The sequence below is a fragment of the Dendrobates tinctorius genome, unplaced genomic scaffold (assembly GCF_039654945.1).
Source record: "Dendrobates tinctorius isolate UK_male_01 unplaced genomic scaffold, ASM3965494v1 ptg000029l, whole genome shotgun sequence".
Classification (NCBI taxonomy): Eukaryota; Metazoa; Chordata; class Amphibia; order Anura; family Dendrobatidae; genus Dendrobates; species Dendrobates tinctorius.
Window position 1 is genome coordinate 13,729 of NW_027361697.1, and position 23,690 is coordinate 37,418.

The following is a 23,690-nucleotide window of genomic DNA, read 5'->3' on the forward strand; positions in this document are numbered from 1 at the left end:
AATGATATTACAGTTTGCGGTGTTCTCTGATAATTACATTCTGCTCTTACGCTGGCTGCCTTCACTTTGCATACAGATGACATACTGTAATAACCGCGACACACCGGATGTTACAGCTCTTCACAGCAATCAGTGAAGAGCGGCTGTCAGATAGGACAAGTGCAGGAAAAGCCGTAGAGCCGCAGACGACTTTTGGAGGAAGCAGGAAGAACGCTAACAAGTTACTCCCCCCGTCACTCAATTTATTGCTTCGAATGTTTTATCTCTGCAGTCTTCTGTGACATACAGAAGCTACAATGATGCTTTTAGGTCGCCATGCATCTTTCCCAAAATATACAATAAATAAAAAAAAAAAAGTGTTTAAAAATATCCCGGACTGAGGTCTAAGGGGTAAGGTTTCTCCTTGTGGAGAGTGACATACCAGCTCTGGCTTGTCAAGGTAAGGAGGCTTATTCGTCGTGCAATGCTCCTCTGGGAACCTTTATATGCAAATTGCCTCTTCAGAAAGAAAGAGGACTTTTACTCTACAGCGCCACCTGTTGGTAGTAGCGATCCTACAAGTCAACCCTTTAACGAGTCTTGTAATATGACTTGGGCGGTTATCCTAAGTCATATTACAAGACTCGTTAAAGGGTTGATTGTGACTTGTAGGATCAATACTACCAACAGGTGGCGCTGTAGAGTAAAAGTTCTTTCTGAAGAGGCAATTTGCATATAAAAATAACCCTCGTTTTATATGTCCCCCCAATAAAAAATAACTTGTCTGTAGAGATTCGATGTGCCACTTATGATAAATCTAGCACGGAAGTGCACTGGGGGCGTCAGTGCATTTGAAAACAGCAGTTTATGTGCACAGACACGCCTCAGTGCACTTCCAGGCTTATTTGCACATTACTTTCATGACAGATTTTTCATAACTGGCACATCTGGTCTGTAAAGAAGAAGAGAGAGTAATGCTTTAGTACCTATAGGACTAAAAGGGGATGATAGTGAGCAGCTTGAGGAGTATGGAGAGACAGCTGATCACCACAGCTGATCACCACATCAGAGCTGTTATACCATTTAAAAAGGTCCCTTATTCTTTTTCAGTAGGCTCCACAATCATGGGGAAGACTGCTGACTTGACAGATGTCGAGAAGGCAGTCACTGACACACTCCACAAGGAGGGTAAGCCACAAAAGGTCATTGCTAAAGAAGCCGGCTGTTCACAGAGTGCTGTATCCAAGCATATTAATGAAAAGTGGAGTGGAAGGAAAAGTGTGATAGGAAAAGGTGCACAAGCAACTGGGATAACCGCAGCCTTGAAAGGATTGATAAGAAAAGGCCATTGAGAAATTTGGGTGAGATTCACAAGGAGTGGACAGCTGCTGGAGTCATTGCTTCAAGCGCCACCACACACAGACGTATCCAGGACATGGGCTACAAGTGTCACATTCCTTGTGTCAGCCACTCATGACCAAGAGACAACGCCAGAAGCGTCTTACCTGGGCCAAGGAGAAAGAACTGGACTGTTGTCAGTGGTCCAAGGTGTTGTTTTCAGATGAAAGTAAATTTTGCATTTCATTTGGAAATCAAGGTCCCAGAGTCTGGAGGAAGAGTGGAGAGGCCACAATCCAAGCTGCTGGAAGTCTAGTGTGAAGTATCCACAATCAGTGATGGTTTGGGGAGCCATGTCATCTGCTGGTCTAGATCCACTGTGTTTTATCAAGACCAAAGTCAGCGCAGCCGTCTACCAGGAAATTTTAGAGCACTTCATTCTTCCCTCTGCCGACAAGCTTTATGTAGATGGAAATGTCATTCTCCAGCAGGACTTGGCCCCTGTCCACACTGCCAAAAGTACCAATACCTGGTTTACACACAACAGTATCATCACTGTGCTCAATTGGCAGCAAACTCGCCTGACCTTAACTCCATAGAGAATCTACGGGGTATTGTCAAGATGAAGTTGAGACCCCAGACCAAACAATGCAGACGAGCTGAAGACTGCTATCAAAGCAACCTGGGCTTCCATAACACCCAGTGCCATAGGCTGATCGCCTCTGTGCCACGCCGCATTGATGCAGAAATTGATGCAAAAAGAGCCCTGACCAAGTAGTGAGTGCATTTACTGAACATACATGTCAGTAGGCCAACATTTCGGATTTAAATTCATTTTTCAAGCTGGTGTTATAAAGTATTCTAATTTACTGAGATAATGACTTTTGGGTTTTCATTGGCTGTAAGCCATAATCATCAACATTAACAGAAATAAACACGTGAAATAGATCACTCTGTAATGACTATATAATATATGGGTTTCACTTTTTGCATTAAACTGAAATAAAGTAACTTTTTGATAATATTCTAATTTTGTGAGAAGCACCTGTTTATACATATACACACACACGTTCTTGTACTACATGTCCCTAGAGTGCTAAATGGGTTAAACTAGATAATGCATCTTTTGCAACACAAGCTCTGCAGTCCTATGTAAACCATATTCTGAAAATAGCCGAGTTGCCGTGCAGAAACTTAGAAACTCAGTGCTGTACCAAACTTTGGTATATTGTACATGCGTGTCTGAAGGGTACAGCATAAACGTCTTCAGTAACAGCTATAGATACAATTGTCCTCTGCTTCCACTCGCATCCAAGTCAGTGTGCGCGCTGCCCAGCAGGGCGGATTAAGAAAGGACACAAAACCACTGCTCACTGTCAATTGGCCTGGAGTTCCTTTTCTTTTAATAAAACAATACTTGCTGAGGCTTTGTCAAGTAAGGCGCTGTTTACTTGGTGCTTTGTTAGTGGAGATTTTCAGCTTTCACAGTGTTATCTGGATTCCAGGTCATCATGTTCCTAGTGGAGCGTAGCAGGGAGCACAGCAAACACATGGAGAAAAGGACAATCACTTATGCTCCACGGGACGGATCCAAACAACTTGTGACGCAAAACGTTTCCTGAAACGGCTGGTACCATCACAGGACAAAGGGCATAAATCCAAGAAAAGGCAATGAATTACATGCACCTGTGAAGCTCCTATTGAGATGCGACCCTACATAAATCAGACTCTTCAATTACTTAAGGAGCTTGTAAACCACTACTAGACATTTATGCAGCTAATGAAATGTAGGCCTGGTGATTGCTCATCAACTAGAGTTCTTCAACTCCTTATTACAATTGTTATACTATTCCACCGTATTTATATTGTTAAAAAGTTTTTCCAACAATCACATTTCTCCACAAAGCACAGTATCGGCATAACTATTGTTCCTTTACAGACTAGAGCCTTATTCGGACATCTGTGTACGTACTGTTACATGGACTTCTGAATGAGGCTTAAACCCATTAGGTTCCTTACTTGTACTTTTTTCATCTTTTAGCCTCTGTGTGTATCTAGCCTCGCAAAGCTTAATAGCCAGACCTTCTCTTACAGTTAAAATAACACTTCCCAGCAGCTCCCTGCTTCTCCTCAGTGCTGCAGGCCCCTCGCTTCGCTCTCCTGCGTGCTTCTGAGTTGCCGCACCAGTCTCTACTGTACACTAAGTAAATACATTCTGTCAGCAGCAAACGAAGACAGGACTAAATATTTTAGGCAGAAGCTGTTACAGCAGAAAATACATTTTTAATATAGAAAGATGACCAATTTACATTGGATTCAAGTCTCATAAGACAGAAGTACTGAAAACAATGCAGGGCAGGGCTCTGAGCCCAGAGTGATCACTGCAGTTAAACAGAGCACAGTGCCAACTATAGTTGAGCAATATTGGCAACTGGTTCACAGGTCAGTATAAGGAGTCGTGCAAGCAAGGCTTCAGGGATGGGATCTGGAGAGCCGAGTCAGCACAGATTAGCTGAGCTGTGCTGACATGACAGGTCACTCCTAAAGGGCCCGTTACACATAGCGATATCGCTAGCAATATTGCTGTAACGTCACAGATTGTGACGCAGCAGCGATATTGCTACATGTGATACTTACCTCCGACCGGCTCCCCCGCTGATTATCGCTGATCGCGCGAGAACGTCCAGGACCATTTTTCGTCGGGCGCTTCCTGCTGGGCTTCCTGTGGCGCCAACGAGCGACGCGTGGACGCGGGCGGGAGGACGTCAGGATCGCCGCGTCTGACAGGTAAGTAGCGACCCCCGACCCCTGCGATGTCGCTGGTGAGATCTGCCTGTGTGGCAGCTCCCTAGCGACCACTTAGCGATGGCACCAGCGATCCATATCGTTGTCAGGATCGCTGGTGCATCGCTAAGTGTAACGGTACCCTAAGTCATTGTGCCAGCGCAGCCTCATGGAGATGAAAGAATCTGGGAAAACAAAAGAGCGCAGTAAAGTCTTATCTGAGGATACCAGTAGAATAAGCACGGAAATGCACTCAGCTGGTGGGGTTGCACTGAAGCAACTTAAGATAGGCATGTAATAACAGCTGCTGCAAGACACCGGTCATGGAGAGACCAAGAGACCTAACATGGTTAGGTTTTGTCCTGATGAAGAGGCCAGGTGTGGCCTTGAAAAGCGTTGACACCGTAAACCTGTACAATAAACTCAAGTTTTATTCTTCTTCTGTAATGCTGTAGATAAGCCCCCGGTCTGACCTGAAAGAGAAAAACAAGTTTGATTATACTTACCCGGGGCGGTGCGGTACGATGGGTGTCACAGGTCCCGGGACCAGCGCCTACCATCTTCATACAATGTTGTCATCCTGCTTGCTTCATGCATCGCTCCTGCGCAGGTGTACTGATTTGCCCTGTTGAGGGCAGAGCAAAGTACTACAGTGCGCGGGCGCTGGGCCTCTCTGACCTTTCCTGGCACCTGTGCACTGCAGTACTTTGCTCTACCCCCAAAAGGGCAGATCAGTACGCCTGGCGGCGCCAAGCAACCAGGATGATGACATCGCAAGAAGATGGGAGGTGCTGGACCCAGGACCTGCGACACCCATCGGACCGGACCGCCCCCGGGTGAATATAATAAAACTTGTTTTTCTTATCTTTCAGGTCAGACTGGGGGCTTATCTACAGCATTATAGAATGCTGTAGATAAACCCCAAAAGGCAGTGGCCGTATCTTATAGCGACAAAACGAGGCGATAGGTTCCATTTAAGGCAGTGCTTAAGAATAATGGTGGCCACCCAAAATATTGACACTTTGGGCACAATTGGCCATCTTCACTTAGGGGTGTACTCACTTTTGTTGACAGTGGTTTAGACATTAATGGCTGTGTGTTGAGTAGTATACCCGCACCAAATTTACACTATTATACAAGTACACTTTACATCGTATCATAGTGCCAGATCTTTAATGTGGTCCCTTGAAAAGATATAATAAAATATTTACATATATGTAAAGGGTGTACTCACTTTTGGGATATACTGTACATATGAGTTTAAAAACGGCTGCCTCCATGGCTAGTACACTAAATGAACATCACACCATTAATCAAAAAGCTGTCTGCTCAATTATGCTGGGGGCGCTGAACAGAAGTCATTCACCACTGGCTAATCGCTTCCTCTATTCAAGGGTATAGCCGTAATTCCAATAAAGCAAGTTGTTAATGCCGCTTGTGGTTATTAACTTTTAATAATGTATATTCTATTCAATCACAGCCCGACCGCAGACGTCCATTTGTTTCTCTAGAGCGGTGGTGTGTGGCTTTCTGGCTCTTAGCGCATCACACGTCAATGATTTTTCACGTGGGCAAAAAATGTTCTGAATTCCATTAGTATTTTTTTTATATGATTTTTTTTTTCACTGTTTGGTCAGCTTTTTTCATCAGAGATTCTTATGGAAGTTTCTGAAAGCTTCTCCTGTCAAAGAGTCTGAAAAACGGACAGCACAAATGGCATTTGAGTGCTGTCCAAATATGTCATGTGCACTAGTGAGTTTTTTTCCGTGACTCTGGATCAAAAGAGAACTGGTTTCTGTGATTTTGTGAGGACCGCCAGGACTGCAAAAATGTGTGGACATGTCAACAGCCCCACGAACTAGAATAGGTACGAGTTAGATCTGTGAAAAAACACAGATCGATCTCGTATGTGGAAAAATTGGCGTCTGAATGAGCCCTAAAGAAGGTGTCAGAGAAGCCATCAGGATGGTAAGAAATAAAATATATTTACATACAGTAACCAAAACTTGTATTAGCTCTGTATTCTTATTGAGGTGGCGATATAACGGGGATGGTGGTTACCATGGATGATATGGTCGGCGAAATAATGGAAAAGTGATCCCCTGCGGTGTGAAAAAGCTGAAATCCCTCAAGGACAAAGAAAACCATGTAAAACTACAGATTTGTATAACTTGATAACCGCCTTCCTGCATAGTACTAATCGTTTTTCATCTTCGACATACTTAACGCAAATCAAATTTCTCAGTTTGATTATGGATGAGTGACTGGAGGTAAGAGAACAAGAAAAAAAAAAAAGTGAAAGTAGGATAGAGATAATAAAAGAAAATAATTTGTACAGACTGGATTCCTTAACTCTTAAAAGAACCCAGAACTTTTACTATTTTTTTTTACCCTTGTTTATTCCTTGTTTTAAGAGTTTTTTTTGCCAAGTTCAAAAGCAAAGTCCGATTTTCAGTAGTTGATGTTCAGTAAATTGAAAATTACTGCGTATATTTTATCGCCATGTTACATTCACCCGATTTGTGATGCACAATCTAGTATCAATGAAGTCCGAGTGTGGAGAATGTGAGGACGAACATCGAAATCCAAGGTGTACCATGTACGGAGATCTCCTTCTGACACCCCTCCACGTGCGTGCAAAGACCCCTAGCTACTATTAACAGACCGGAGGGGGGGGAAATCGCACCCATACATCCCGCCAGTATCTTCCAACTGCATCTTGCCCTATGCTCTACGTTTTGGTTTTTTTTCACATCGCTTCTAAAACGTCTCATTTTTGGCTACGTAAAAAAACAACCAAACCACCGCAGTGCTGCCGTAATACAAAAGTATAGAAATGCGCCTGTGGATCGCCAACGGTACAGGCTCACTTCTGCTGGGTGTAAAACACAGCTCACAGAACACACAACAGTTGAATAAAAAGTAGAAAAATGAAGAAAACCCCCCCCCCTGAAATCAGTCATTAGTAACGCGCCATTAGGTACAACACATTATGCGTCGTTTAGTTCTTGTTGGCGCATTGATCTGTGCTGCTCTCAAACTACAGAAATGTATCAGCGAAGAGGGTGTCTGGAGAGGAACGACCCGGCTCTGCGTGCTCTACAGAACCGGACAGAGATCTCCAGGACGTTACTGTAGGAAGCCTCGTACCGCGGGCAGACACTGCATCTGCACACGAGGAGTCACTCAGCTTCCACAAATTGCTCTACCACGTATCATATGTGTGGTTGCAAGACATTAACACCTAGCCCACGTGGAATTGCCTGCTGCCTCCTGCCCTGGGGAAATTCATTCCGGTTACTCCTGCATCCAACATGGCTACTGCAGTAGCAAGGCGAGTGCCGTGTACGTCAGACCTACACCTTCCCCAAGTGGCAGACTGAGATGGAAGAGGGCCCCTGTGCAAAAACAGTATATGGGTACTGCTTTGTACCTGCGACAGGACCGGCTTGCCGATTTGAATGTAGTAGTGGGCTCCTTTACTTCTGAAAATATTGCATCAATGATATGTCCACCCCGGCCTATCCTGTGGAGACGCGATTCAGATTTACCGATGCCCCCTACGCCACTGCGGAGGCCAACTTGCATGCAAGACGGTTGGAAAGCCCATCTAAGCAAAATAGGCAAAGGAAGGTCACCAGGTGGGGTGACCATACCTGACAAATGTACAGTATATCCCCATTTCATTGTCTGAGTGTAGAGTCACTTCCTAATAACTTAATTTGTATATAAGTTGATGCCAAATCCAACTTCACCAGTGGACCGCTGTTTGTGATGGATGAGCAAGTGCAACACTCCTTCATCCATTTTCTATGGGGGTAGTCAGAGATAGCCAAGTGCTTAACTTGGCTACAGCCTAATCCAACACAAATTTCGTGATCCTGTTCCTGGGACTGGTGGAGAACCCAGCGGTGGACTGTAGATAAGTAACAACTTGGTAAGTTGTGTCACTGTGATTGAAGCTTCCACAGGAGAAGTCCATTGCATCGACAGAAGAAAACAGATGCCTAGCCTGTTCCTAAGTCCAACATCGGCAGTAACGGGTCTGAAGCACGTGTAAAGAATCGGTACAGCACCATCAAATATCTAGGCTTACGGCAACTCCTATGATGAGCAGTATATTATATTTATTTACTGCCTAAGTGAACTTGAAAGGACCTCTACATTTTACACTGCTCCTCACACCGGTTATTAGGAATTATTATGGCGATTCATTAAGGTTGCTTCAGTCACACACGCTTCCCCATCCATTCTGAACGGCATGAAGGTGCTTGGAAGAGCTCTTTATCCACCTTAATGTTGCTTATTCTGCCAAAGAACATCCTTAATAACACATCCCCGTTGACTCGGATGCTCTATATGTGATATAAAAGCTTTCTGTGCTGCCAACGCATTTTATCTTCTCCCGCTCTAATGCCAAGACAAGCCTTAAAGTTGTACATTGCTTTGTCCCACATCACTTAGCAATATATATCTGTTCAGACCAGGATGTCAAGTTCTGACCATGCCCTGCTCAGCCACCTTCATGCCAAAGCACATATTTAACATTGTGTCTCCGTGGCTTCTCCTGTTGTCTTGTGTAACTCTGATAAATAAATTATGGCGAGCTCTTGGAGACGCCGTAACTCACACTCTCCAGGTGCCAGCCATAAAAAAGATGGACAACGGCACTTCAGCAACCTTCAATAACCGTCAAGAGAGGGAGAGAGCGTGAAAAAAGGCTGCGTTAACCACTTCCCATTGCTGGAGTCAGGAGAACGTAATGCAATTACCAATATGCTGCCTTACACTAATGTGCCCCAATAACGTAAAATGAAGGACTCGGACGAGGGGCCAAACTAAATAAAGGACAGGTAAATTATATATGCCATTAGATAATTATAAATGTTCCTATCTAGGGAAAAGCAGAGACGGACCGAAAACCCGAGAACAGCTATTACAGGCTGTCAAGGCTCATGTCTGGCTCCTCGCTACTTCCAAAGAAATGATGAGCTAAATGCTGATCATTATGGCTTATAAGGAGAGATGTAAAGCAGAGGAAGACTGGAAATTGTACTTAACTAAATGGATAGCATTAGCTGCTATAAAATAACCAAATATTATAGATGAAGAGCGAACCCTGTACAAAAATATGCATTTCATCCAACAGGAGCCATTATGGCATGTTCAGACTATCGGTGCATTACAAATCATCCTAAAAAGGCATTGATATGGACACCATCAGCAAGCCCAAATTCATGTGGATGCCACCAACTAAACGCTTTCCATTATTTGCTCTATGAAATCTTCTTGCTGTTCATATGTCCAAGGGTTCTTCTGCTGGGGGTTTTTGCAAATTATTCAATAAGTGTCATAACACTTCTTACTGTCTGCAGAATTCACAGAAGAACACAAGACCCGGTCAGTCTTGAAATGTTGCAGTGGATTTCGCTGCAAAATCCACTTTGTGAACATACCAGGATAGTCGGCAGTCACGTAGCACCAAACCACTCTGATCGTTTCCTGATCATTGAGGGACCTTTTTACAGTTTGCAGCTGCACAGTTCTTCCTCCTAATATACAGCAGGATGATACGCACATGGAAAGAACTAAAAATGATCTCTTGCTGCACAGTTTCGCCGCTCCCTGTCCAACAAGAATCTGTATGATCAAATCTGTATGATCAATGTGGAGCAGGGAGGGAAACTAATTGAGGTGTGCACATCGTGTCCAGCTTCCCGATGGTACATGTCTCTGGAGGCAAGTAAACCACCAGCCCGAGATGTCGTCAGTTTTTGAACTGTGTTTTCTATGAACATTTTGTATGCATCTCCGAATATGGTGTCAGTAATATCCAAAGTAACTAGGCCCAAGGGTTGAAACACACTTCTTCCTCATGGGCATTCTGTGTCCTCTGTGTCACTGTTCAAAAGCAAGTTAGCCAACTGACCCAATGAATATGAATATGAATATGTTAATGAATGTGGTCCTCTTTTGTTTGATTTAAGATCATACAGTTACAGGTCTCGATAAAACCACATATGGCTGTCTAGACCCATTTTACTTTCTGGAGGATCAAAACTTCCCCCCTAAACCTTAAATGTTCAACTGAGCATCTCCTCAAACGTGATTTTGCTTCTTCTCAAACCAAATTACAGAATAGCCTCACTTCTGCACTAGGTCACCATGAAATGGTACATGTTTCATGTTCAGATCGTACGAAGGCAAAGATAGTGACGCCAGCGCTGATTAGACGCCGGCATCACGTGTCCCAACAACGCATCAAAGTCCCAAGGAGAGCGAGTGCCAACACCGCATCAACTGCGCTGGCACGGAAGAGAATAGTCTATTATTTTAATTGGGGTTGACAATTTACTTTAAGAAGGGGTTGTCCTAGTAATTGACAATCCCTTTAATCCCTGTAATACTTATTATACCCCACTAGACCCTCATCTATAACCCCCCCCCCCCGCCCCCAATTAACACTAGGCCACCAGAAATAAATATCTTGCCTAGAATGCCTACCTATACCCTAGACCACCAAAATCTGTATAAAGATTTTGGTATGTAAGTGTATGGACTAGACCAAGGGTCCCCAACCAGTAGCTCAGGAGCCACATGTGGCTCACAGTCCCCATGAATTGTGGCTCGCTGCTGTCTTCCAGCTTGGTGAATTACCTCCAGGTCTAGCAAACAGGTATGAAGAGCACATCTCAAAATGGTGAATTTTGTGTGCAGCCGTGCAAAGAAGAGCAAAAATGGATGCACATATACTGACCTTAGGGGTTTTGAGATAATTTAAGTTTGGTACTGTAACGGGGTCTACCAAGCTGGGGTACCTCTTTCAGTACCATCCCATGTTTTCGGAGGTCCGCTCTGCGTTGGCTGGAGTCTGAATGAATGACGCTGGCTGGAATCCCTGGGTTACATGGACGCATATAAAAGATCACTGCTTCTACATGTATTTCCAGTCCTACAACACTTTACTCACAGGACACAGATTATATCACACAAATACAGAGGGCAGGCCAGACATGCATTACAAAAGCCGCAGGTGGCCAGAGCCTGCCATGTTTACTGTGGAAATTACAAAGGTGGGGGGAGGGCGGACAAAAGGGGAATGCTGATACATGCATCTCTCATAGAACCTATTATACATCCATATAACTGCACAACATATTCTGGGTGCTAAGTATTTCTGTAACACGTAACAGGTACCCTGGAGACAGGATGATACTACCTGTCGGAGGAGGTGCCTGAAGCTGGATGTGACAGTGTGTTGGGAGTGTGGGATGGGAGAATACTGAATGAGGGTATTGTGGGGATTGCTGGATCTTGTTATACTGCTTCGGGGCGATTTCTGTGGGAAAGCTTTGGTTATCATTATACCCGTAATGGGGGCTCTGGTTGCCCCTACTATCAGGTGGGCTGGAGATAGATGTGGCTCATGACTCTCTCTCATAGCTGAATGTGGCTCTCTAGGTCAGAAAGGTTGGGGACCACTGGACTAGACTACATCACCAGGGTGTCGACCCAACATGTGCGGGTAATAAAGATGAATTTTGATATACCATGATGTCTGGACATTGTGTTTTTCACCTTTGTAGTTGTGTCAGTGTATAGGAATATATTTTTGGTATATCCAATGTTATAAAGCCGCTTTGGATTTTCGGATATCTAGTTAAAAGATGGGTCCAGAAATAACCTAAGTAATAACTGCAATGAGAAAATCAAAATCTGAGATTTAACTTTCAGATGTTTAATGTCCTTTACCCTTCACTTACTGTGCAAATATTTTAGGCAGGTGTGGGGGGGAAAAAAAAAAAAAAAAAAAAAAAAAAAAAAAGGCATAGTAAGAATGCCTTCAGAAATAATAATAAAAAAAAAGTGTTAATAGTATATATATTCAATTAAAATGTAAAGTGACAGGATAAGAGTAAAATGTAAATCAGCGGTGCCCAGAAACATAGGACTCGGGGGACAGAAATATGGCAGCAGGTGATCTGGACTGATAAGCCAAAGTCTGAAATGTTAGCATGTAACTGAAGGCACTTTGCTCAAAATTCATTGCTTTTGCATTTGTTCTTTTCTATTTGTGCCTTTTTTGTTAGCACCAATTCATTATTTTATTTGCACCTTTTTCCAAGTCTATTTTATTTGTTCTCGCCAGTTTTTTTTTTTTCACTTTGTCTAGTCATTTCAGATGCATTAGTCTAATTCATCAACTGAGACTTATTAAAGTTGAAAAAAGGATTTTCGGAAGAGACATCCACAGAAGATCTGTGGTTACTTCTCCAAGATGTTTGGAACATTCTCCTGGCTGAGGTCTTTCAAAAACTTTGCATAACTTAGAAGAAGTGATGCAGTTTTAAAGACAAAGGGCGGTGACGTCAAGTATTGATACGACTCAGATTTCATTATTGTCCATTCCCCTTTGCATTTTATAAAATAAACTATTAACAATTCTAAATTTTGAAGCATTTTTCCCACTAATGAATGTTCGTTTTCTGTTGGATACAATAATTTCAAGGGAAACCTGATTAACCCATTAGGACATCAGTGAATCCTAATCCTTCACCTTTTCTTAATCAATACATAAATTTATTTTGTCTGGCATTTTCAACTCCTTTCTAATGCACAAGTGGTCAGCTTCTTTCCTGGCCAAGACTAATATGCCACCAACGGGTTTGGTCAATGCATCTGTCTACTTAGTCACCCAGCATCATCTTCAGAAGAAAATCTTGTTTTCTGGCACAGAAACCCCGTTTCTACACAAAAAAGGACATTTGTAGTTAAAAGAAGAGTCATCATTTACAAGCTAGGACAGATAGCTTCTACAATAGTTTTCAATTGTTGCGCTGTAATGCTTTATATCCCCTGCGGAGGCAGTGCAGGGAAAAGAAACACCTACTGCCAGGTTGTGCCACAGGCTATAGCTGATTGGTTCTAAACCAATCTGCGGAGTCCCAGATGAAGTAGTGAGCTGAAAAACAAGACTTTTCTCAGGACTTATAACTGCAGATTATTTTCGCTCTCATTTTCGGAGAAATTGCTCTCAGACACATCGTGCAATGTGTCCTGGTTTCTTGAAGTGAGCACTTTCTGGCCAAACTAGAAGCTCGTGCCCGTCGTCACACCGGGATATTCAACTACCTTGCAGCTACAGAACATTTGCTGAAAACAGATGTGATGATCTTTTCTTAATAGCCCCAATTGCAATTACCGGCTTAATGTTCTGGGCTGCATGAAAAACCAGCAGCCTAGCAATTATCAGCACACGCCACTCGTATGGATTTTTCTACATGTATAAAATAGGTATGATGTGAGCGCAGCGGGATTTTGATCTTTGTGTAATGAACCATGGTATAGGAATGATTTATAATATTTACATGTATAGAAGGGACTGCAGAGTTGAGTCTGAGAAAGTAAAATGGAAACTAGTAAAAACAATCAAGAGGAAATTTGTTGCCGTAAAAGCTTTTCTATGAAAATGTCATGCAATTACTGGCTTTCAAATATTGGTTTAGAAAGAGCTCACACTTCATTTCAGACGCGTCAATAAACTAAAAAGGAAAACGATTGGTCAGGAATATGTCCAGACGGGAATTTAAAAAGGACCCGTCGCTTGCCATAAATATCGGGATTTTTTATTTTTAACCTGGTGTAAATGTCACAGTTTTTCTGAATCCGGCGTTCTTTTCCTTCTGGTCCGGCTCCTCTCCATTTCTGAAATATGTCCCCCCCCCTCTTCCTCGCATATAAACATAGTTTTGCTAGTCAACTAGGCATGATCTGTAAGACCCCTCCCATATATTTTATGACCACACCCGCTTGGCTAGCAAGATCAAATGCAGCTACGGGACAGAAGGGGCCATACCTCAGGAACGGTGAGGCGCTAGAACTAAAGAAAACCAATGTCTGATTCAGGAAAAAAAAAAAAAAAAAACAGTGGCTAGATCCCGTTCACACCAAAAAGTTGAGAGTAGTGCAAAGTTTTGGGGGCTTAATCCAGTTCCTTCAAACAAACCACAGTATGCTCCACCTACGACATATTGAGGTTCTTACAGACAGTGCTGTCATCAGGTCCACCACAAGCACAAAACAAGTAGCTCTGGCAATATTTCCATCACAGCACAGCCAACCGAGCAAATACAAGATATTTAAAGAAATGTTGCGCACCGGTTTACACTTGCCATACAAATCACTAAGTCAGAAAAAGTCTGTGCCAAACTTATTTTTTTCTGCCCTTTTTTCAGTAACATTATTGTTATACAATTGATATAAGTCACTGTGTCCTTGGGTGTCGGGAGCGGCGCTGATCATTAGTATGTCAGTGTGCTACATGCATCACATTCATCAGCACCAGGATGACTTGTTTACTGGCAGATTCACCTACTCACATTCAAGGAGGCACAGAGAACTTGTGCCGGTCCTGCCTTCCTTGCGGAGTATCGCAGATATATTCATAGGGGCAAAACAAATAATTAGACTTGGGAGAATTTCTGCTGCGTACCAATGTAATATTAAAAAGGGAGGCGGAAATCTGCATGCAGTTTAGGGTCAGCTCAGCAATTTCTGAATATCTGTAATTGTCCAGCAGCCATTCGTGCTAGCTGGACTTGTGTGTGGTTTAAAACACTGGGCCTGATGGTGCATGTAAGGCCTTATTCACACGACCATGCTGCAGATGTACTGACCAACCATGGATCTCCAGACCAAAAGTAGATGCTTATGAGGCTACTGGTTCAGGACAAGATACTAGTGGTCGAGCTGGGAATAGCAGCCGCTACAAACGCTGCAAAATGAATAAGTAGTGATAAGCGAGGTTGCTCGTCACTCCTCCAAAGGCTTGATGTGCTTTAAAATGCATCTCTGTTGCTTTCTTGATGTTCCGTCTACAGCACATAACCGCTGCAATCAATCACTGAGCTCAGCGGTCATGTCCAGGTAGACTGCCGTGTCTAATGAATGGCTGCAGTGGTCATGTGTTGTACATGAAGTCACTTTTCCAGCCATGTCCACAAACGCCAACATTTTTGCCATTTTACCCCAGACCAAGTCTTTAGAAAACAGACAGCCCATTTAAAGGGGTAATCCCACCTCAGCCAGAGAAAAGATCTATATAAATAGAAAAGAGAGAATTGATATGAAAATTATATTATTTCAGCACATAACTTTTCCGCCAGTGGAAAAAAAACAAACAAAATCTGTTGGGGTCATACAACGACTTCTAATAGGTCGGTCTCGTAATTATGACATTCACATAAACAGCTCCTCTTCACCTAGATGGAAGGTAACATTATACAGTGTGAGATCCCGATACCTGCATGTGACGGGGTTATAGAAGCTCTGCCAGAGCAGAAACACAAGTCTGCAGACTCTGTTCTTCTGTAAATGTCAGCCGCTAGTCGGCTGTATACGCAGATATCCCTGCTGGGTACCACAACGCTGATTACTAATAAATCACCTCTTATTTCCCCCGTTGCCTGTTTTGCTATAAATTAACTTTAAAAGGGGCTTTCAAGCGCTTTCCAAACCCAGCCGCCTAAGATAGCATTTCCAGCAGACGTGCTGCGCGTTACTGTGTGCTCTCTTAGATCGGAGTGTATTTTGCCTTTTTCTTCCTTTACGGAATGAAGGGATGGAAGGGGGGAGAAAGGTGAAAAGTTTAGCCAGTGAAGACGAAGAAGAATGATGGAAGTGTGACCCCGCTCTCACCGGATTACTCGGAAGATCACTCTAATTAATCAAGAGTTTCTATGAAATATGGAGCATATAAAGCGCATAACTCATCTCCTTATATGCAAGGAGACCCATAAAGCCAAACTCAAAAGGAGACACTCAAATGGATTATTTTAGTCCTCATTTTTCATGGAGAAGTTTTTCAACATAGGCTACCCATTAAAGCTACCCAAACACCCATTCAGCTGTCAACTATTCCCCCTGACCCTTTTTCCCCATAAACATTTGGGCTAGTAAGCATGTGTTCTCAATAGGGAGAGGAAATAATCTGTTGCCCCACAACTGATGACTTATTGCCCTTAAAGTGTATTGTCACGTTATTAGATTGCTTTAGTTAGACGGCATAAAAATAAGCACATTTGCGACTTTTTTTTTTTTAACCTGCTATCAGTCATTCTCCTGCATTGAGAGCTTTTCTCTTACATAGTGTACAGTTAGTTTCCAAAGAGCTCGGCCACAAGAGCCTAGCAGAGTGTGCATACATTCCGCGCAAGGAGTTAGCTCCTAACATCCCAGCTTCCTGTCTCCAGCCCATTGATTTCCATATAGCAGTTAGCTGCTCACCTCCCCCAATCTCAGTTTTGAGAGCAGTTCTAATCAAGGCTTTCACTTTCCAGAGGCGTGTGATTGTTCAAAGTCACTGTTACCTCCAAATGCAAATTAGTGCTTACTATGTAGATTCAGAACCAAACACTGACAGATCATTAAAATGTTGTAGAAGTAGGGAGAACCTGAACAGAACTGTCACTTAAGGAGGAGTGACCGCTTCCCAAGCAACCAGATCTAACATATACTCTAAGGGACAGAAGCGATGAGCGTTGTGTCTTCCTGTCCTTTTCAAGGCTGCAGAAAGAAGTTCCGACGGCCAAAGGGAACATGCAGGCAAATGGCTTTGGCTATTAGGCTTAGATACAAAGTCAAAAAATGCCTTCAACTGTAAACCACAAGGGAACCTCTTGCTGAATTTAGAAATTCCCTTTCACACACATATAAAACATACGTCCGCACCTGAGCGTCTCATTTTTCCCCCATAACCACTTTTTCTACATGCTAAAATGGTCCCAATTCCTTAAATTATGCCTATACACGATCCCTCTCCCTCCACTTTCCCAGCCCACAGTGACATTAGCCTTTACCTAAAGCCAATTTTCTGCTTGCGCTTTCCTTATCTGGATCTCCTGGCTGATTGCAGCTCAGATATTACTTCTTTCCTACTTGTTGTAGTTGCATTGCACCCTCCCTTCCCTCTTCTTCCTCCCCATCTCAATTGCCTCATCTGCAGTAATGAACTCTCTTTTCAGACAAAGAGCCGGCAATTTGCTGGGCTTCATCCTAACGAGTACGAAGGCCGGAGAAGAAATTAATATGCAGAGTCACATTCGCTTCTGTGCACGAACACCTTTTTGCATTGCTTTAAGAAAAGCCTTTGGAAGCATCGGAGCCAGAGAAAAAAAAAAAAAACACAACAATCATACAAAGCAAGAACTGGTGAGCTGCTCTCTGCAACCATTACCCAAAACTGATCTACATTCTACACAGCGGCGGGAACGGCGTTCGCACGTTTCACCATTCTCATCGCATTTGTTTAACACAGCTCTTTGAACTCTTCTATTGATACAAGACTTTGCGGTAAGAATATACCCAAGGTCAAGGAAGAACATGACGGCAAAATAATATCTTTTTCTAGACACAATGGAATCAGTTATGCATTTACTGAGGTTCAGCGGCGAGGTGGTCTAGGACGAGCAGAATTCTGCTTTCAGCAGAGGAACTTGGAGGTACAGAAATACTGATGGATTTTCAAAGAACTCATGAAAGATTCTCATTGATTGTACAAGAACCTTATTCAGCAGCTTTAAATCTGAGCAAGTCTTTCCCCAGAGAGCCTCCTGCCTGCTATATATTGCTTTCAGAGGCATTTATTATGCGATTCGGTCTTGATTTTTTTGTGGGGTGCAACATAATGACTAGAAGACTGCGCCTGCGACATGGATCTGCCACCATATATCCCAAAGCTGAAGACGTATTGTTATTCCACCTCCAGGTGTACTATCATACCACATCATTGCAGCTTTTCTGAACACATTCTTAGAGCCATAAGTGTGCCAAAACAAATAAATAAGGCCCTTTAGCAATTAACGGGGGTATTCCCATCACAAAGTGTCGGCTATCGCAAGAATATGCCACCACTTTATGATCAGCAGTGCATGACTGTTGGGCGATTCTGAAAATGAATTGCTGCAACTTTTCCCGTTTTGCTCACAGCTGCCTGATTGTGCAAGAAAACACAGTCGGCTTTATGCACCTGAATAAAGCGGTGCTGCATCCTCTCTTACAGGGGCACCGCCGTGCATGGAGACTCAGAAGGGGGCCACAGCTCAGAATCGGCACCAAATTCCTGTGAATCTCTCAATCGATTGGGGTCTTAAGGCCCCATCACACTAAGCGATCTCGGTAGCGAGAACGCTGCTGAGTCACAACTTTTGTGACGTACCAGCGAGATCGCTGTGTGTGACAGCGATCAGCGAGCGGCCCCCCTGCCGGTATCGCTGATCGCTGGAAGAAACCTCTGGACATTTCTTTGGTCTCTGGTCTCCCGCTGGCCAGCACGCATCGCTGTGTGTGACAGGTGGGAGACCAGCGATCAGGTGTAAAAAATAATAAAAAAAAATAAAAAATATAGTTATTCTCACCTTCCGACGTCCCGTTCAGCCATCCTGCCTCTCTCCACGCTCCGGTCCCAGTGATCCTTTGCACGAATGACCGTGAGACTTTGTTATCCCTCGAGACCGTGACATCTCGCGGTCATTCTCGCAAAGGATCACTGGGACCGGAGCGTGGAGAGAGGCAGGATGGCTGAACGGGACGTCGGAAGGTGAGAATAACTATATTTTTTATTTTGATTCTATTTTTTACAGGGATGGCCAGCGATGCCGGGCGCTCGGCATCGCTGTGCTGATCGCTGGTGAAGCTGTCTGTGTGACAGCTCACCAGCGATCACATAGCGACTTACTAGCGATCCTAACACCTTGATATCGGTGTCGGGATCGCTGGTAAGTCGCTTAGTGTGACGGGGCCATTAAAGGTGAAATACCCACATATTACATAGCGATCCCCGATCACTGTGTTCCATGGCTGATGGATGGGAGGCCCTGCGAACAGACGCCTTTCTCTCGGCATCCCAAACTCCTCTTTTGATTAGCAGGCTTGGCATGAGGTTATAATGCATATAATGCACCCAAGATGTCGGGCCTGGCTGGCTAATCAAAAGAAGAGCTGGGGAGACTGTTTGCGGGGTTCCCGACCAGCGATGCTTACTTTCTCTGTATCGTGGTGCTCTTGGCTACCTGGATCGTCAGCCTGGACCATTCACTAGAGAGACCATAAAAGGGGCAGGACATCAATAGCAGGGAAGAATGGGTATTATAATCCTGCACTGCACAGATGAAGGAATCCATTAAATAGATGAAGTCAGAGACTGATGCAGGTGAGGTGCGGGTTTATTTGTCAACGCGTTTCGAAGTTTCACACTTCTTCAGGACAAACAGTTCTGTGGTTTGTCCTGAAATAAGAAGTGTGAAACTTTGAAACACCTTGACAAAAAAAACCCCGCACCTCACCTGCATCAGTCTCTGACTTCACCGATTTTTAACGGATCCCTTCATCTGTGCGGCGCAGGATTAACCCATCCTTCTCCACTATTGGTATGTGGTTGTATTTGTCTCACCTAGTCAGGTGAGAAACTCTCCATATCTCTTGCTATTTTTTACCCTGATTAGACCCTACTGCGTTATTGTCTTTCTCCATTGCATAGAAGGGGCAGGCCACAGCGCTATAGCCCATTCATTCTCAGGAACAGTGAGGTCTGAGCATATAAAGTGACGGCATACACTAGTGATCACGTTATGAGATGGGAATACTACTTAAAGTAGTAAAAAATACTTTTTTTTATATATTAGACAGAGTTCTGGAATTACAACCATATTCAGAAGTCTTACCCCATCGGGAAGAGCCCTCCAACACACGGCGCTCACAAACTCATTGGTGTCATCTTCTTTCCGATCTTTGTCCAAGACACTCTTGACAGTGTCAAACTTGAAAGTGAGAAGGGTTTTGGAGAGACCCTTATAATACAGGTAGAGGGAATTGTTTTCACTTCCTGTAACAGAATAATGTACAGATATATGGTCAGTCTTGGGCTACTTTCAGACTTGTGTTAGGAGGCGCAGCACAGGGCCACCGCTAAGCTCCGCCCACGGCCACGCCTCCTCCGGTCAGCTCCTCCTATGGGCGCATGACGCTGCATGCGACCGGCGTACCGTATATTTAGCGTTGGGTACGCTGGCCGTGCGCTGGTCTGATTTTGCTGGCGCATGCGCTGACGTGCGTCAAACACAACGTGTTGCACTTTTGTGCGCTCGGCGTAGCGCCAAAAGGTCACATGCGCCAGCAAAAGCAGACCAGCGCACGGCCAGTGTACCCAATGCTAAATATAAGGTACGTCGGTCGCATGCAGTGTCATGCGCCCATAGGAGGAGCTGAACGGAGGAGGCGCGGCCGGGGGTGGAGCATAGCAGCGGCCCTGCGCCTCATAAGGCAAGTTTGAAAGTAGCCTTAAACATTTGTACACAGCAAAAAAAACTAAACCCATCAAAATGAGACATTGGATAAGGAAGAACATATTTACTAAAATGTTACATGCAAAAGAGGCCTTCCATCCCACGTAATACTCTAGTTGCTGCCTTTGACCAGATTCTAACTTTCAAATAAATCTTTTTAAAATGTGGGCCCAAAACTGGATCCCATATTCTAGATGAATGATCTATAGAGGGGTAATAATACGTTGGTATCACAAGGTTTTCTCTCTTTTTAAAAATCTTAAAATCTTCTTTGCTTTTGCAGCTGCTGGCTGACATTGAGTACTGCTGCCCAGCTTACTTGTCACCAGAATACCCAAGTCCTTCTCCCTGTTCAGTAGTCCCGAGTATACTTACATTTAATGTATATGCAGAAATGGGATAACTCTGGCCACGGTGCATTAGTGTACATTTATTAACAATAAACCTCATTTGCCATGTCTATAAAAAATTGCTACCCCATCTTCACCCCCCGGGTGAACCTCACTGACATGGCTGCCCTCACAGATTGAGAAGCAATGCTATAGGCAATGAATGGAGCAATAGCGCACAAGCAGGACCATAACTCCAGACTCCAGAGACCTGTTCTCAAGATTGGTGGGGGTCAAAAAAGTGGGAGCCAAAGTAATCAGCAACTTATCACTTATCCTGTAGAGAGGTTATCACTTGTTATGGTGGCCAAAACCAGTTTAAGAGTAATAGAGAAGTTGCTGCATAAATTACACGTTTAGGTGTGTGTACATGTGCTGCCATAAATGTAGGGGCACCAAGGTTATCTAAAACCGCTTCTAAGAATACCTGCATCCTGAGTTAGAGGGAACCTGTCATGTTGAAAATGTTATCCGATAGGCAGGTAGGATGTTATAGAGCAGGAGGAGCTGATCAGATCGATATACAACTTAGTGGGAAAAGTTTCAGTAAAACTTGTACTTTATTCGTTTTACATCCCTGGGGTTTGGACAAGAGTCCAGTGGGCGGTGCTGTTCAGTGATTGACAGACTTCGCTGTTTGCTAGGTAGGAAAAAGAAAAAAGGGTCTTCTTTCGAATCCTTACCAGCAGCACAGAAGATTCAATAGGATATTATAAGTAGAAACATGGTTTTATTTTCAACTCGTTTTGAAGTAATGCAACTTCTTCATCAGGATAAAAAAAGGATGTTGTGGTTTTTCCTGATGAAAAAGTTGGATTACTTCGAAACGACTTGAAAAGAAAACCAAATTGCTACTTATAATGTCCTATTAAATCTTCTTTTGGATCCTTCCCAGTAGCATAGAACACCCCTTTTTTTCCCCAAGTGCATATTGGTTTCTTAAAAAGGGAACCTGTCAGCAGTTTTGGCCGTTATAAGATTCTATAATGCTGTAGATAAGCCCCCGATCTGACCTGAAAGATAAGAAAAGTCGTAGTTACTCACTGGTTACCGGTATTTTTCGGAGTCCATGACAGCACCACCTGAGAGAGGGGATCCGCCCTTCAGGAACAGGAAATCCTACAGATACATAAGGGCGGCACCTACCCCACGCATCAGTTGGTTTACAGAGCACAAAGAGGACCACCAAGGTTAATAGCATAATTTATGTACAATACTCTACACAAATATTTATTACCAGTGCACATAGAGGAAGACGTGCACACCCAAAATTTAAACTAAAAGGGAGGGAATATACGGATGCTGTCATGGACTCCGAAAAATACTTTTAACCGGTGAGTAACTACGACTTTATTCGGTCGTCCATGACAGCACCACCTGATAGAATTACAGAGAGTAATAATTACTTTAGGGAGGGACTACAGCCTGCAGAACCCTGACACCAAAGGAGAGGTATGAGGAAGCACCCAGGTCTAGTCTATAATGGTTGTAAAAGGTGCTCGGAGAGGACCAAGTAGCTGCCTTACATATCTGGTCGATCGAGACTTCCGATCTCTCTGCCCACAAGGTTGCCATGGCCCTGGTGGAATGCGCCCTCAGCTAGCCAGGAGCCGATCTGCCCTTTGAAGTGTATGCTAACGAAATGGCCTCCCTAATCCACCTCGCTAGTGAGCTTTTTGAAGCCCTAAGGCCCTTCCTAGTGCCCTGATAGGAGATAAACAAGGCATTATCTTTTTTCCAGGGGTCGGTAACTGCCAGGTACTCTAGGAGACATCTCCTAACGTCTAGAGTGTGTAGTTTCCTTTCCTTTCGTGGGATTAGGGAGGAAGGATGGAAGGACTATCTCCTGTGTTCTATGGAAACTGGAGGCTACTTTAGGCAGGTATGCTGGATCGGGTGTAATAATTACCCTGTCGTCCCCGAATTGTATGTAAGGAGGAAGTCTAGAATAGATAACGCTTGGATGTCACTTACTCTATGGGCTGATGTCAACGCTACCAGAAGAGCCACTTTAAGAGATTTTTTGCAGAGGCTGATGAGAAAGGTTCAAACGCGGCCTCTGTCATGACTGTGAGGACTAGGTTCAGATCCCATGGCATAAATGTATTTCTTACCACCGGTCTGGACCTGCCTGTTGCCTTAATAAATCTATTGATCCAATAGTTACTGGCGATGTTGCAGTTAAAAAGGGCCCCTAAGGCTGACACCTGTACTTTAAGGGTGCTGATGGAAAGCCCCATGTCCAGACCTCTTTGCAAGAATTCTAGGATCTGCGCTATCGGCACAGACTGCCCAGCCACTACCCCTGAAACTTGAAGGAAGCTTTTCCAGATCCTAACGTAGATTTTGGTTGTAATTGGTTTTCTGCTCTTAAGCAGGGTGTTAATTAGGGCTGGGGAGAAACCTTTCTCCTGTAGTAGTGACCGTTCAAAATCCACGCCGTCAGATGTAGGCCAGCCACCTGAGGATGGTAAACTGGGCCCTGGGATAGGAGATCTGGGATGTCTGGTAGGACCCATGGGTCGGACACCGACATGGTCCTGAGGCATGAGAACTATGCCCTCCTGGGCCAAAACGGGGTGATCACTATAATCCTCGCCTTGTCCTTCCTGACTTTCCTCATCAACAAGTGTAGAAGGGACAGGGGAGGGAAGGCACATGCTAGCCTGAAGTCCCATTTGATCAGAAGAGCATCTACTGCCAGCGGCCTTTCTCTGGGATTTAGAGAGCAAAACTGAGGCACCTTCCTGTTCTCAGTGGTGGCGAAGAGGTCCACTTCTGGCTGCCCCCATTTTTGTACGACCAGGTCGAAGATGGAGGTTTTTAAGGACCATTCCCCTTGTCTTAGAAGGTTGCGGCT

At 44.0% G+C, this 23,690-nt stretch overlaps 1 protein-coding gene and 1 non-coding gene across 3 annotated transcripts in view; both read right to left on the bottom strand.

The window, feature by feature from the left end:
* Positions 1-7,165: 7,165 nt before the first annotated feature.
* Positions 7,166-7,299, bottom strand: LOC141086032 (small Cajal body-specific RNA 3). The gene has a single exon (XR_012231473.1).
* Positions 7,300-19,730: 12,431 nt separating this feature from the next.
* Positions 19,731-23,690, bottom strand: part of COP1 (COP1 E3 ubiquitin ligase) — a 146,919-nt gene continuing 142,959 nt past the window's right edge. For both annotated transcript variants that reach the window (XM_073571282.1, XM_073571283.1), the window contains exon 18: positions 19,731-19,981. In XM_073571282.1, the coding sequence (XP_073427383.1) occupies positions 19,746-19,981 (236 nt within the window). In that variant the 3' untranslated portion in view covers positions 19,731-19,745. The remainder of the gene's footprint in view (positions 19,982-23,690) is intronic.